The sequence below is a fragment of a genome, unplaced genomic scaffold (genome assembly GCF_019419815.1).
Source record: "Pyrus x bretschneideri cultivar Hongxiangsu unplaced genomic scaffold, Pyrus_bretschneideri_v1 Contig26, whole genome shotgun sequence".
Lineage (NCBI taxonomy): Eukaryota > Viridiplantae > Streptophyta > Magnoliopsida > Rosales > Rosaceae > Pyrus > Pyrus x bretschneideri.
The window spans coordinates 1056340-1073271 of record NW_025999568.1 but is presented as its reverse complement, the minus strand read 5'-3'; the positions used below and the strand labels follow the sequence as shown (position 1 = coordinate 1073271).

The 16932-nt window shown below is 39.3% G+C and overlaps 1 protein-coding gene across 1 annotated transcript; it reads left to right on the top strand.

The window, feature by feature from the left end:
• The first annotated feature begins 3309 nt into the window (after window positions 1–3309).
• LOC125478699 (microtubule-associated protein RP/EB family member 1B-like) lies at window positions 3310–3663 on the top strand. Its single transcript, XM_048587129.1, has one exon. It carries the CDS (start codon window positions 3310–3312, stop codon window positions 3661–3663), a length of 354 nt encoding a protein of 117 aa, XP_048443086.1.
• The last annotated feature ends 13269 nt before the right edge of the window (window positions 3664–16932 follow it).

Here is a 16932-nt window from a genome sequence, read left to right as displayed (position 1 = left end):
CCAACACAATAAAAAATCTCTCATTTCTCGAACAGTAAATGAGCAACAGCTAATCTAATACCACATCACCCCTTCCAAGGAAAAAGTTAATGAAGCAACCACAGATTCGTAATAAATCACATTCAACGTATAATTTGACCAATTCAACTACAATCAATTCGACTTTCTTTATAATAATCCTTTTTGTGGTAGACAATTCAACTACAATCAATTAGATGCTTTGTAGATGTATTTGGGAGAGACCCATTTGGTATAAGTATTAGTGAAGTACTAAATCTAGTATGGCTATTTATATTATTGCGTATTTACCGTCCTGACGTCACGTGTCTATTTTGGACATATCTCGAAATCAAGGCTCAATAGTAGCAAACAGCCGTTGTACCATCTTTGGTCGTTCAAAACATGCGAGATATAGAGATTAGAATACTTAAGTTTTGCACATTGGCCAATCTTCACGCTAACAAGCCCAAGAAGACGGCACTGAAGAGGAGGTCCAAGATGTCTTCCACATCATAATCCAAGAAGACAAAGAAGGCGAAATCCCTGAGGAAGATGTCACTGCTACGCCACCACAGCTCGAGGATGGGGGCGAGCCACGATTGATGATCTCAAGGAGCTCAACTTAGGCATAAACGAGGAGTACTATCAACTGCTAATGGAGTAAAAAGATGTCTTTGCTTGGACCTATAAAGAAATGCCTGGCCTTGACCTTACCATTGTCGTGAATCGTCTTGTAGTCAAGCTTGATTGCAATCGATAAAGCAAACTCAAATACGATATCAATCCAAGCTTATCCCACAAATTAAGGCTAAAATTGACAAGCTAATCGAAGTAGGCTTCATTCGAGAGGTGCAATACCCTAAATGGATCTCCAACATCATCATTGTCTTTAAGAAATCTGGACAAATACGTGTTTGCGTAGATTTCTGCGACCTCAACAATGCTTGCCCGAATGATGACTTTCCTTTGCCAATCATCGAAATCATGGTGGACTCAACCACTGGCCACGAGGCATTATCATTCAGGATGGATACCCTGGACTCAATCAAATCTGCATGGTTCTCGAAGATGAGGAACTAACAGCCTTCCGCACTCCAAAAGGTATCTACTGCTACAAGGTAATGCCCTTTAGCTTGAAGAATGTTGGAGCTACATATCAACACACAATGCTGAAGATCTTTAACAACATGCTACACAAAAATGTAGACTGTTACGTGGACAATGTAGTTGTCAAGACCAAAAAGAGATCCGATCATTTGAAGGGTTTACAAATGGTGTTCAACAAACTACGGCACTACAAACTCAAATGAACCCTTTGAAATGTGCATTTATCATCACTCTTAGGAAGTTCCTCGGCTTCATTGTCAAGCACCGTGGCATTGAAATAGACCAATCGAAAATCAATGTCATCTAAAGCATGCTCGAACTAAGGAACTTACACGAGCTGAAAAGTCTACAAGGGCGGCTAGCTTTCATCTGACGCTTCATCTTTAACCTCGCTAGACGCTATCAACCTTCAGTCGACTAACGAAGAAGGACGCTCCATTCATATGGGATGACGCCTATTGCAATGCCTTTGAGAGCATAAAAAGGTACCTAGTAAGCCTACTTGTCTTAGGAGCTCCCGTGCTTGGAAAACCGGTCATCCTATACATTGCTGCATAAAAAGGTTCCATTGGAGCACTCTTGGCACAAGAAAATGAAGACCAAAAGGAAAGAGCACTCTATTACCGATGTAGAACTCTCACTTGTACTCACCAATCGAGAAGATGTGCCTTGCCCTAGCCTTTGCCGTCCAAAACCTAAGACACTACATGCTGTTAACTACATTGGAAAAATTAAAGGGCAGTGAAGAATTGAGAAGATGAAGAGCTAGAGAGCCAATTAAGAAGAAAGGAAATGAGCTTTATTATCAAAAGACTTGAATGAATTACAATATGATTCACCACTCAGTTATATAAAGTACAAAGCTTAGCTCCAAAGCTAACAGATATAACCAATCATAACAGAAATAACTAACTCTATCAGTCTAACAACCTTTTGGCATGTGGATATTTCCAACATCCCTCCTTAATCTCAACTAGGACTTCCCAATTTGAGATTGAAGCAGACCAATCAATGGAGCCAAGTAAAAGTAACCCAATTTCCCATGTTTAGGTACGCCCATCTTCCAAAAGCTGAAAGCAGTATTCAAAGTACTTTTGTCAGACATCAGTAACTTCCCTGTTTCAAATGAGTATCATCTCTACTTCAAATGTTATCAACCTTGAATTACTAATCAAAATTTCAACAAGAACTATACTCCGGCAATCGACCTTAATGGAGTTGCACACAATAACAACAAACAAGACTTTTCAAGAACTTTACTCTAGCTATCAGCCTTTAAGGAGAAACACACAATATCTGAGACATAACTTTTCACTCCGACTATCGGCCTTGTGGAGGAAACAAACAACTTACACTGAGATAATGGCTTTAGCCTTTTATCCTAAATCAAGACTATAGAAAGATGGTATCGGCCTTGTTTTCTTTCACACAAAAAATCAACAAACCCAGAGCAAATAATCTTGAAGCATTTTTACAAACACATAGAGTGCAGAAAACACAAAAACTTAAGAAACATGAGATGAACGCATAACGCCGACTAAACTTCAAGAACTCGAACACCATAACTTTGATGAATCTTCAGCACCGAGAAGAACCTTCGGGAATAACCACCATAAGCGGAAGACGATAGGCACCAAGGAACGCATATGGCAATCTTTGTCACATTAAGAATTCTATGGCCATTTCTAGCTAAAAACCTCTTCAAGTGCAGAAGTCTCAAACAATTAAGAACAAACTATTCAACAGAAAGGAATGGCTATCGGCCTTTGTATTCCTTCAACAATCTCGTAGAAAAATGGCTATTGACCTTAACAAAGAAACTTGCTTACATGAAACCATATCGAAGAAACAAATTTTCACTGCGGCATTTAAGTAAACAGATAGAGTGCAGAATTTAGTAACAAAACCTGAGACTCAAGCTTGTGATTAGAAAACCCCATCAAAGAAACTCCAGCAAATCACCAGCTACCAGAAAAACCCCGGTGAACAGAAAGAAACCCTCAACAATCACAGCGGAAGAACAGCCCTGAAGATCCAAACCTTCGACATTGCTTCAGTTCTTGTCGAAAACCAGGTCGCCACTGACGATGAATCTCTATCTTCACTATGTGTTTATGTAGAACAAAGGTGTGGTGCCTCTTGACCACAGATCATAATCACAAAAAATAGAATTCAGAAAACTACTATGAAAACACCACTAAGATGAATGAAAACTATAACCCTGTGGAGCGAATAAGTAAGGGTGGGAAGGATCGACATACCAAAGGTGCTCAGAAAATCTCAAAATCTCTGCAATTAAGCAATTTACATAACCCTGGCTTTGGAGATACCGTTGGTCTTAATACCACCTTGGGACCAAAGCAAAGGAGACTTTATGCAGCTGCATGCGATGCTAATTCTTCAGAAGTTCAGGCTTTGTCTAAGGAGATTACAGATCTCAAGCTTTTTGTGGACCATTTTGAAAAAGAAAGATACTCTTACTTTGCAAAATTAAGGGATATTGAAATTCTTTGTCAAACATCAGAGTTGGAAGATATCCCTACTTCTATTCTTTAGAGTTGCATACAAATTTAGACACTGACTTCTTTTTGTGTCAAGCATCGACTTTAGTTCTGGACTCTGCCGCGTACGAAAACCACTAAGAAATTGACTTTGGCTACTAGACCTTCATCACAAAGCACACCGGACCCTGAATCTTGTCCATGGCCAACGCTGGTTCCGGAACTAATGGATCTCAGTTCTTTATCTGCACTGCCAAAACCAAGTGGCTCGACGACAAGGCTGTCGTCAACAAGGCCATAACACTACTGCCCCAAGAACAATTAATCCAACAAGAACAATCAACCAGAACAATCGTGATCCCAACAATCGTAGAAAAATCAACCTAAGAACAATTATGGAAGCACAGAAAATCTAATGGAAATTTGAAGAGAAACTAAACTAGAAATAAATGAAAAATAATGGGAAATGGAACCACCAGAATCAAAGACGTGAGCTTGGTGGCTTTGATACCATGTTAACTCCATTGGAAAAATTAAAGAGCAGTGAAGACTTGAGAAAATGAAGAGCTAGGGAACTAACAAAGAAGAAAGGAAATGAGCTTTACTATCAAAAGACTTGAATGAATTACAATATGATTCACCACTCAGTTGTATAGAGTAAAAAGCTTAGCTCCATAACTAACAGATATAACCACTCATAACAGAAGTAATCAACTCTATCAGTCTCACAACCTTTTGGCATGTGGATATTGCCAACACATGCATGCTTACACCATCCACTTGGTTGCTAAAGCCGACCTAGTCAAGTATGTTATGTCTAAGTTGGTTCTAATATAGTGACTAGCTAAATGGCCGTTGCTTCTCAACCAACACGAGATCATTTACGTCATAGCTAAAGCCATCAAGGGACAAGCCCTGACGAACTCCCTTGATGATCATCTAATCCCAGCCAATTGGAAAATCTAAAATGACTTGCCTAACAAGGAGGTGTTCTACATTGACATCTTCCCAACGTGGACAATGTTCTTCGATGAATCTGCATGAGCTGACAAAACGGGAGCAGGAGTAGTATCTATGTCACCATAAAGACAAGTATTACCTTGTTGTTTCTTATTAATCAAGTTGTGCTCCAACAACGTCGCTGAGTACCAAGCACTGATTATTGGACTCCAAATGGCGATCGACATGGAAATCACAACGCCAGAAGTGTATGGCAACTCCAAGCTCATAATCGATCAACTCTTGATTAAATATGAAGTGAGGAAAGATGATCTATTCCCATACTTCCAACTAGTAACTCAACTGCTACAAAAGTTCAAGGCCCTGATGCTAGAACATGTGCCAAAAAAAGAAAATCAAATGGTGGACGCTCTCACTAACTTGGCCTTAAGTATGGCGTTAGGAAAAGACGAAGATACAGACATACCACTTTGCCCAAGATGGGTGATCTCACTCGTCGCTGAAATGCTACTAGATGAGACAAACACCATCTCAGTACACCCAGTCAACATTAAAGAGTGGTAACAGCTGCTGATCGACTACTTGGAGCATGGAAAGCTTCAGGACGATCCTAGACACCGCTTTGAAATACGTCAACACTTTACTGACAATCTTTTGAATGAGTACTTCTAAGATGCCTAGGTGAGAAAGAAGCTAATCAAACCATGGAATAAGCATACTCAGGCGTATACGGGCACATCAGTCTAGACCAAGGCTACACTTCCAGCTCAAAAGAATGGGTTACTATTGGCCAAGCATAGTGAAAGATTGTCTGGAATAGCCCAAAAAGGTGCCAAGCCTGCCAATTCCATGCCAACTTAATACATTAACAGCCTGAACCATTACACCCTACAGTTACTTCATGGCCATTTCATGGATGGGGATTGGACGTCGTAGGACCAATCACACCAAAGTCATCTACAAAAGAAACCTACATCTTAGCCGCAGCAGACTACTTCTCCAAGTAGGATGAAGCCGTACCCATAAGGGAAGTCAAGAAAGAAACTGTCGTCTGTTTCATCAAGACGCATATCATGCACTAATATGGTGTGCCTTGCTACATCATCACCGGCAATGGAAAATAGTTCTCCACCCGATTCATGGACAAGCTCTACGAGAAATACTAGTTCAAGCAGCACAAGTCTTCTATGTATAATGCTTCGGCCAACGGTCTTGTACAAGCATGCAACAAAACACTATGCAAGCTCCTAAAAAAGGTAATCGGCTGAACAAAAAGAGACTAGCACAAAAGAATAAGCAAAGCACTTTGGGCATATAGGACTACACATAGGACTCATACCCATGCTACTCTTTATTCTCTCGTACATGGTTATAGAAGAAGGCTTGACTAAAGAGGAAAATGCAAAGCTACAACTTCAAAAGTTGGAAGCACTCGATGAAAAGAGGCTCGAAGCTCAACAACACTTGGAATGCTACCAAGCAAGACTATCCAAGGCATTCAACAAGAAGGTCCACCCAAGGTTTTTCCAAAGTAGAGATCTTATAAAATTAAGAAGGCCCATCATCACAACTCACAAAACAAAAAGCAAGTTCACATCAAAGTGGGATAGACCTTACGTAATACAAGAGGTCTACACTAATGGCGCCTACATAATCATGGCTGAAGACAGCTTAAAGATCGGCCCCTTCAATGGCAGATTCTTAAAGCATTACTAACCCTAAACCAAACAAGCAATGCTTCTTGCCTACAAGAGCCTAAACCACACACAGCACAAAGCTCCTCATCCGCACGAGCCTAAAAGGTGACAACAAAAGCTCATTGCCTGTGCGAGCTGAAACTATAACACGGCACCAAATGCTCCTCGCCTGCGTGAGCCTAAATTGCACATGACATAAAGCTTTTCACCTGCATGAGCCTAAACTGTACATGGTAACAATGCTCCTTGTTCACATGAGCTTAAAATGCAACTCTCAATGCTCTTTGTTCGTGCAAGCTTAAAAGGCAACAACTAACGCTCCTGGCCCGCAAGAGCATAAACTATATACAGAAAAATCACCGTCAAAATCGTCAAAACCATAAAAAAAACAATCCATTATTTCCTTTGAACTACATCATGACTTGATCCCTCCTCAACTGAAGGTACGTAGGCAACTTGAAACTTCAAAACTTCGAGTATAGTCACATCACCAACAAAAAAAATGCAAACACTTTGAACAATAAGGAGCCAAATTCAAAATGTGAATACTTTATTTCTTTAAAGGAAGAAGTTAGCTCCAAAGTCTTATTACCAAAAAAAAAAAAAAAAAGAATTTAAAGTACAAAGAATGGAAGACACTACTTGAAAGCTATGTCCCTAAAACTACAATGACGAAAGCAAGCCTTCCAAAGTCTTCAAAGTCTCCACATCAATGGGAGACAAGATGGGCAACTCCATAGCCACACCTTTCTTTTGCTCTAGGGGTGAAATCTCCTATTGATGGTCAGAAAATGTAGCTTCTTACTCCGAGAGAACACCCTGAAGTCGTGATGTTTCAACTTCCAACTGTTCTTGTTCTCGCGCCAACGCTTTTAGATACGCTTGGATGGATGCTAAAGAAGTCCATGTGACTTGATAACTTTCCCAAGTAGCGTGTTGAGAAGAACAAACTTCGGCAATCAATAAGTTTATTGCTAAATTTGTTAGGCCTTAACCTCTGGACTCAACTTCTTCAAGGAAATAACATGCAAGGAAGAATACACAGTTGAGGTTGCCATAAGTTCGGCAAGCTTGATTCTCAAGAGCAAGGAATCAACGTTAAGGTTGTCAATCGCCGAAATAAGCTTTGATAAGTCTTTCTTGAGCAACACAAAGTCCTCCAATGGGCACGTTGAAATCCTCTTCTCATTATGGCTCTTGATATCCATGGTCGTGTGAAGGAGAAGAATTAGTGCCACTTGCCATCCCCAAGTCTTCATGGTGTACTTTTAACCACTAACCTACGTAAGCACAAGTCACTGGATTACTCTTGAAGTCATTCTTGGCCAACAGGGTGATATAAGCATTTGTGCATATATATGACTTGCAAGGATTCCAACTGTGCATTTTCATTCAACTTGCCTGGCACATGTTGGACAAAGCCAAACTGCCTGCTGAAATGGTGAGGAGCTATGACTTAGAATAGCACCTTGTCGATTACTAAAGGAGCCGCCTTTGCTGAGTATTACTGGGAGTGGCTTAAAGATGTCTTGAGCTGATCTAAAGATGTGCTTACCAACGTGGACCTTTATCATGCCGTGTACGTATCTTTGTTTAGTTATGATCGCCAGCCTTCCGTCATTCATGCATTCTTTGAGTATTGGTGTTCAGTGACCAACACATTTCTCATGTCATAAGGGAAGATGTCGATTTCACTTTAGGATCTCCACAAGATAGGAGACTTGCTGATCCAGGGTAAGTTTTACGACAAGGTTGTTCCTAACGTGGAGGAATTCTCTTATTGCAATAGCCGAGGATTGTCTGCGAATTGCCGCTATTTGTTTTGGGCATATCACAAGCTTTTCCAGGATGCTTAGGGTAAATCAGGCATGAAGATTTCTTCATGGATCCGATTTTGGTATTGGGATGCCATGAAGTACAAAAAGCCTTCGAAGAAAAGTGGCTGCAACAAAACCACTAAGCTTTGTAAGTTTGTTTTCCCTAAAGATGACGTTAACTTTATCCGCCCCAGAATGTTTAAAGTGGCTAGCAAGACAGCTGCAGGTGAATCTTTCAGCCTTGCTATTTCAATCTTAGCCAATATTTATGATGGCTTGAGTGTTGTTTCGAACTCGACGAGCACTAAAGATCGTGTTGCAATACTTCCTTACCACTATGTGTACGGTTGGTTGGGTAAGTACTTTGGCACTCATTTTTCTTTGTCGACTTTAGACAAGTTGGGGCCTTCTTCATCAACTTCAGCCAAGCTAGGGCCTTTGATGACAAAGTACTCTTGTGTGCTTTCTGCAAAGAGCCTTGATGATTTGCAAGCGCAGGTATTGTTTAGAAGCTATGAAGGTTTAAGAATGGACCATCTAGCAAGGGTTGGCTTGGTGCGGCACGGCCTCATAGGTGATTGGCACCTTCGTTTCTCAGACTTGTCTTATCTTACAAGTCTTCGCTTGGGGTATGTTTCTTTGTAGTAAAAAGACCGGTGTATTGTTCAAGGTAAGAAGCTGGTGGATTGTCACGAACATGGTGCGAAAGATTCAAGATAAGAATCCTCGATGTACACGACTTGATATGCATCGAGTTATTTTTCGCGAAGAACAAGCACCTTAGGGCTAGTCAACGGCACACAAAGCTTCAATGCCGTTCCCCTATCTTGCGAATTACCTTTCTTCGCAAGAATGGTGATGGTATTGCTCTTAAAGCAATTGAAAAATACCATATATGCAACAAACAAACAAGGTAGCATAGGCATAAGAGTGGGGCGGCAAGGAAAAACAAATTTGCTTCACTAAAGCAAAAGACATGCAAGACAAACCTTGTGAGCGTTGAAGGATGATGATGACAAAGTCACAACGACGAAAAGGAATCAGCCACAAAGCTTGAGCAGTATAGCAAAGAGGGCAGCTACAAGATAGTCCTTCAAAGCACACTACAATAGGAAAGAAAAACAAAATGCTACGCAATCGCACTACGCAACCCCGCAGCGATTATGCAAGCAGTTTCTTGCTCTGCACTACAAAGTTAAAAGGCATTACATAGCGTAACCCCACTGTAGTCTTTTGCACAACACCACGAGGTAAAAAGTGAAGCACTGCAACAAGCACCAAACAACAAAACTCACGACAGCAAGCAGCAATTGCACATGGCACAGTGGCAGTGCACGGTAAGGGTAGTTTATGACAAAAATACACACCTAATTGCCCTATAAATAAGGGTCAATTGCTTCCTAATGCTATAGGGAGAATATATACCAAATAACAAAGGAAAAATCACAACAAGGAAGAACATTCCAGCTGCAAGAAGGAAGCAAGTCCTAGCAAAAAAAAAAGGGAAGCTGATTTCGGCCACCAAGAAAAAAAAATGTTGTTTTTTGCAACAAAAAAATCAGCAAAGAAAAGAGAAGGAAACAAAAAAAAATAAGGAAAGGGCTTCAAAATTTCCAAAATATCAAGGGAAAGTACCTCTCCTTGCCAAAATACAAAAGGTAATCCCTCCAAAGGAAGGAAAAGCCTTCAAGTTTCCCAAACCAAAGGGGAAAGCACCTCCTTGGCCGAAAAAAAGGAAGAAAGGGAAAGGAAAAATGCAAATCCTACTTACCCAAGGACAAGCATTAAATCTTTCCAAAACCTTGAAGGAAATCACCGAAGCTTTCCGACATTTTCAAGGAAATCACCCTCTTACCAAAATTGAAGGAGATTGCTACCTGAGGAAAGAAAAGCATTTTTACCACAACCACAAGACAAAAATCCAAGTCTCAAAATACCCCAAATGTATTTGGCCAAAAAATTATCGAAAATCAATACGCACAATAAGTATGTGCCAATTTATCCATTTTCAAAATTGTCATTTCAATTCAAGAAATACGCCTTAACGAAGAAGCAAACTAATTCAAGATCAAGTCTTGACAACCCTTGAGTTAGAACATTCACATTGCAGGACTTCAGAACACGTTTCCTATATGTGACAAGCACATGCCTACAACGCGCCTTCAAGTAGGGGCATTTGTAGACATGTAAATTTCGTTGCATGCAAATGTTGCATAACAAAGCTCCATGTGGCATATGACTCATCACAAATGGACAAGTCATCAATGATATGTGGCACAAATCAAGTAAAGGAAGCTCAAAACTTCCCCAAAATTTGGCCAAAAGCAAGAAATCTCCTTAAAATCGGCAAGGGGCCCAAATTGCTCCCGAAACCGGAAAGAAAGCTAAAGCATCTTCACAAAACAAGCAAGAATTGAAGATTGCTCGCAAAATAGGCAAGAAAGCCCTACAGATTTTGGCCAAGCAAAGGAAAGTGGCTGAAATTGAGACACAAAACATGCCTAAATTCTCCCGTGGACGAATCAAGATACAAATCAAAGCCAAATTCATCCAAATGCAAGCTTTGAGAAGTCTATAAATACAAGGTCCTCAGACAAGCATAAAGGTCGACAATTTCTACATTGAAGGGCCGAAATTCTCACAAAAGGAGAACCTCTGCCAAAACTTTGAAGACTAATATGCTGCCAAAGTTCTCTTCGAAGAACGTACAACCAAAGCCGAAGCTTTTTTTTTTTGACCAAAGCCGAAGCATTCCCTTGAAGAATCATCAAGCACTTGTGCCGATTCCTTCAAGACTTTGTTTCAAGCTTAAAACTTTTAACGACATTCGATTCAAGATCAAGTCGCCAAGATCCTTGAATCAACAATGTCCTACATCAACATCACCTTTGCCGCAGCCCTAAACCTGAGGTGAAGACTATCGATGCATTGTTTCAAGCTCAAAACTTGAAGCAATCATTTAATTGTTCGTCCAAGATCAAGTCATTGCGATCCTTGGATCAACAACCTACACATCTACATCAAATTTGAAGATTGAATCAAAGGAAAATTGTAAATAGAGATTGTAACCCTACAAATTCATCAATACAAATCTACTTTGTACACGTGTTCTCGTTTCATTCGTTACAGAATTTTCGTGTTTACTTTTTACCAATAGCTTCTCAATAGCCTTTATCTTAATTTTTCTAATGTTGAGATTATTGAAGGTGGTAGCTTCTTCAACTTGGTTGGAAATACAAGAAACATCCATTAAAGTATCACAGAATAGTATTGGATAACATCTTAGTTGCTTGTATGGTAAGAGCTTCACTCTTCAACGTTATGACACTTAGTGTACCGGACCCCAACACAATAAAAAATCTCTCATTTCTCGAACAGTAAATGAGCAACAGCTAATCTAATACCACATCACCCCTTCCAAGGAAAAAGTTAATGAAGCAACCACAGATTCGTATCAATTCGACTTTCTTTATAATAATCCCTTCTGTGGCAGACAATTCAACTACAATCAATTTGATGCTTTGTAGATGTATCTAGGAGAGACCCATCTGGTATGTGTATTTGTGAATTACTAAATCTAGTATGACTTTTTATATTATTGCACCGCTAACATCCTGGCATCACGTGTCTATCTTGGACGTATCTCGACAGTGGCAAACAGCCGTTGTACCATCTTTGGTCGCTCAAACACATGCGAGATATAGGGATTAGAATACTTAATTTTTCTTACTAAATGTATGGATATTGTAAAGTGGGGATCTGATGAATTTTGATTTTGTAACGTAAGTTTCACTTCCATTTCAATAGAATGAAATTTTATCTAATTTATTTTACAAGTTTGTTTCTATATAGCTTAATTTTAACACGACGTCTAGAAGTACAGTTTGCATGTGAATTGGAGGCTAAGCAATGCATGGGTTGATTAATCAAAATGCAGAAAAATTCTGAAATAGAACTTACAGAACTCATCTGCATTGCTACCTCGACTAAAACAACATAAGCATTGCCTTCATATCTACTTCTCCTTATCCTAGAAAACTCCCTCCTCTCCGTTCCTCTCCCATTGATCCTGTTTTGAGATCAAGTGCACTCGCATACAGGCCCACAAGTGTGTTTTGAGTATACAATCATGTATGTTTGTGGTAATACGCGGTACAGGTGTTAGGACTCCATGTGAATTGTCACCGAGTATTATAAGGATAATCAACGTGAACTTAATTCATTAAAGTCAAAACCATTTGGAGAATAAAATCCCTTGTTTGTAGGACACTAAGTGTACGTGCATTAGTTGTGGTTTTACAACTGAATAAACATGGAGGATTACTAGGCTTCAACCATCCCGTAATAGCTAGGTTGTTGTTGGGTAATTTGCCTATATAGGAGATGTCCTTGCTCACAAGAAGATAATGTCAAACACCTTCTAACACCATCACTAGGGCTTGACATAAAGATTCCTCAGTGAGTAGAAGGCTTCCCTTGAGGAACTAGGGTTTTCCTACGCTTTTCATCTTGAAGCATGTCATATAAGAATCAAGAATCAAAAGAAGGCCCTCATTGGTTGTATGTGCATTCCTCAACTACATCAATGGCGTCCTCAGGTACTCAGCCTTTCCTGATAAATGTTCCTCTACCTTGTAGTACTACAAACACTCATATGCATGTGTTGAATGATTGTTCCTGGGTGTATACACACACACATGCAATACTTAAAGCCTAGTGATGTGCTTGTAATCCTTGTTGAGGTCTAACCCTAATTAGTTCTAACATTTAGTATCAGAGCCTAGTTAGTCCCACTTGGATTTGTGATTAATTTATTACTTCAAAGTGTTTGCAGAAGGGAATTGAAGAACCTCAAAGGGTATGTAATTATATCTTGGAACAAATGTTTTCAAAATTACATCAAATTGGGTTCTTGATAAAATATTGTTCCAGTGATATGAATGAATGCATGAAATTGTTATTCATCCATCATAACGTGCATGTATTTTCTTTAAAGAAAGGGAATATTTTGAGTGGTTTGATTTGTAAATTAGAACATAGTATTTGGTGGAATGTTAAGTAAATTTTAATTACTATAGTCGTTGATTATATTTTGATCCTGCACATTATAATTCTTCGACTAATGTTTGTGGGCTTTCTCTATTTTTCGGGGATGGATTGCTGTGTTTGTTGGAGTTAGGTTTTGGATTTTTTTAATTTGAGTTTAAATTCTATCGCTCATGGGTGGTTCAAGCACGTTGCCCAATCGGAAATTATTACTCCCAAAGTCTTGCTCGATGATGGTATTATTGTGTTTAGTTGAATGAACAAATAATCATGCTATTTTAACCATTGGACAAATGTTTATTAAATCTTCACCAAAGTGGGATTTTACGAAAATTTTGGTATGGAAAAGGATGCATGGAACTGTGATTCAATTTCCAAGCCTTTTGTTGTTGTCAATTATGAAACCAAGCGAAGATTAGCACGAGAATCAATGTTGTCTCGCCTATGAGCCCGTGTGGTCATTGGAATTGGGAAAGTTGTATCTCTAGCTCACGCTCAAGAAGCCTTATCAAACTTGGAGATTGCCATTGTTGAATCTCGTTTGAGGTTAAATCTCAGAGTGGATGTGGACCAACTGATTGCAGCTATTCCTCCATTGACAAAAAAGCATGTTCAGGTGACTTAAGGTTGTTATTTGGTTTAAGTTTTCTTGTCTATTTCATATGTATTGAATGTACAAGGATACATACACACACACACACACACATATCTATATATATATATGAGAAGGAAAACTAGTTACAACCAACTATCTTTAGACTTAACCCTAGAGATCGACCATACTCTTTAATTGAAAGAAATTACACCAAATACTAGTGATTGGCCATACTCCTTAATTGGAGGAAACCAACCACAAGTAAAGAGTGATTTACACTTTTCTGTCAAGGAAAAAACAACAGCCATGCTGCAACTAGGTAGCCAAAGTTGACAAAGAAATGCCATGATTTCTGAATTGCATAATCTGTCTAAGGTTAGTAACTCTCAATACTCCCCCTCAAGCTGGATCGAGTAGTATAGTCGAGCCAAGCTTGCCTAGAAAGATGCTGAAAATGTGCATATGATAAAGCCTTAGTGAGCACATCTGCCAATTGATCGTAACTACATGTGAAGATTGTTTGAATAAGTTATGACTAAACTTGAGCCCTGATGAAGTGACAATCAACTTCAATATGCTTGGTCCTTTCATAAAAAACTGGGTTTGCAGCAATGTGCATGACTTCTTAATTCTCACAAATGAAACATGGGAGTTGTACTTGAGAACTCTAGTTCAAGCAAGAGACATTTGAGCCAAATCAATTCATATATAGTAGCAGCCATGGCTCGGTACTTAGCTTCAGCACTAGAGCGGGCAATGACTTGCTATTTTTTACTTTTCCAAGTAACAATGTCGCCTCCAACAAATGTGCAATAACCAGTGGTGGATTTTCTGTCAATTGCATTGTATGCCCAGTCAACATCAGTGTATGCATGAATCTCAGTGGAATAATTGTTACACATAAGAATACCCTATTGATGAACCCTTTAAGATAACGAAGGATCCTTTTAACAATATTGAGATGTTCAACTGTGGGTGCATGCATGAATTGACTAACCAAGCTGACAGCAAAAGTAATGTCTAGATGAGTGATAGTAAGATAGATTAGCTTACCAACCAATCTTTGAAAATATGTGACATTGTTAAGTGGTTCGCCATCTATGGTAAGCTTAAGTTTATTGTCATCAATTGGGGTGGCAACTGGCTTGCAATCAGTGAACTCAGCTTCCTCAAGTAGATCCATGACATATTTGCATTGGTTTAAAAACAAACCTTATCGTGAGGTTGCCATCTCAATGCGAAGAAAATACTTCAACTTCCCTAGGTCCTTGATGGTAAAGGTTTGATGTAGGGAGGCTTTTAGGGCTTCAATTTCAAGGCATTATCACTTGTGATGATAAGATCATCTACATAAATAAGAACCACCAACTTCCCACTGATTCCCTTTCACACAAATAAAGAAGAATTAACATTGCGTCTAAGAAAACCTTCCCTTTTCCAACACTAAACTAAGTTTGGCATACCAAGCTCTTGGTGATTGCTTCAAACCATAGATAGCCTTGTGCAGTTTGCATACCATGCCATCCTTTGCTGGAAAGTAACCTGGGGGAATTTGCATGTATACTTCCTCCTGAAGCTTTCCATGAAGGAAAGCTTTTTTAACATCCATTTGATATAATGACTAACCACAGTTGACAGCAACAAAAAGTAACACACGTACTGTGTTCATTTTTGCTACTGGAGCAAAGGTTTCCTTGTAATTAACCCCAAAGGTTTGGGTGAAACCACGAGCAACAAGCCTAGCTTTGTGTCTCTCTATTGACCCATCAGACTTGAGTTTAGTTTTGTCGACCCAATGACTCCCAACTGCCTTCTTTCTTGGAGGTAATTGAATGATACTCCAAGTGCAATTCTCTTCCAAGGCTTGAAGTTCTTCAGACATGGCTTTCTTTCAATGAGGGATCAGATTGGCTTCTTGAAAGGTGTTAGGGTGTACAAGAGTTGAGACTTCAGTAAGAAAGGCAATATGTGAGTTTGAAAAATTGTGATTACTTATTGCTTCAGAGATGGGATATCTAGAAGCATAAGTGACATAGTCTACAAACTTGGCAAGGGCCTTCCCTTCTCGAGGTGGATTCTTCCTAACTTCTTGAGTAGGTTGGTGAGTGAAGGATTGAGAAGTGGCCTCAAGATCATCATTTTCTTGTGAGTTGGATTGAGATGTAGCCTCACGACTGCCACTACCCTTTAAGGGATCATCATAAATCAAGGGCTCAGTGTATGTAGGTAATGGAAACAAATCACACAGAAGCTCCCCCTCACATGAAGTAGGATCCCTTTTAAAGAATGGAGTTTCTTCCTCAAAGTGAACATCTTTGGATACAACACACTTGTTAGTGACAGGATTAAAACATTTATATCCCTTTGAGTGGAGGAGTATCCCATGAACTCCAATTTGTCACGTTGTTGAGTTTGCACATGTACAAAACAAGTGCAACCGAAAACTTTCAAGTGTGACAGATTTATTGGCCTGTCTTTAAGAGTTTTATATGGTGATTTGAAACCTAGAACTCGACTAGGAAGCCTGTTGATCAAATAGGTGGTTGTAAGAATTTCATATGACCAAAACTTTTTATGTACATTCATGTGCAACATAAGTGCCCGAGTCTTCTCAAGTAGATCTTTATGCTTCCTCTCAGCTATCCCATTTTCTTGTGGGGTTCCCACACAACTTGTTTGGTGAATAATTCCTTGTGAACTCAAATATTGAGTCATGATATTGGACAAGAACTTGGTGCCATTGTATGATCTTAAGGTTTTAATAGCTAAGTGAAATTGTGTTACCACCAACTTATGAAAATCTTTAAAAATAGTTGAAACCTCACTTTTAGATTTCATGAGATAAAGAAAAGTAATTTGAGTGGAGTCATCCACAAATATGACAAAATACTTGTAACCCTTTATTGATTCAAAAGTTGGACCCTATACATCAGTGTGTACCATTTTAAATGGTGTACTAGACTTGGACATTGAAGAACCAAAAGGAAGCCTTGCAAATTTGGAAAAATGACATGTATCACACTTAAAGGATAGGTGACAAAACATGGGAAATAGTTTTGAGAAAACAACTTCGGATGGATGAGCTAGTCTTTGATGCCAAAGTTGTTGATCCTGGGGTTTACTTGAGTTTGCTTGAAGAGCTTTAGGTAGATGGAACTTCTTGCAAAAATAATACAGGCCATTTAGGAAAAAACCTTCACCAATCATCT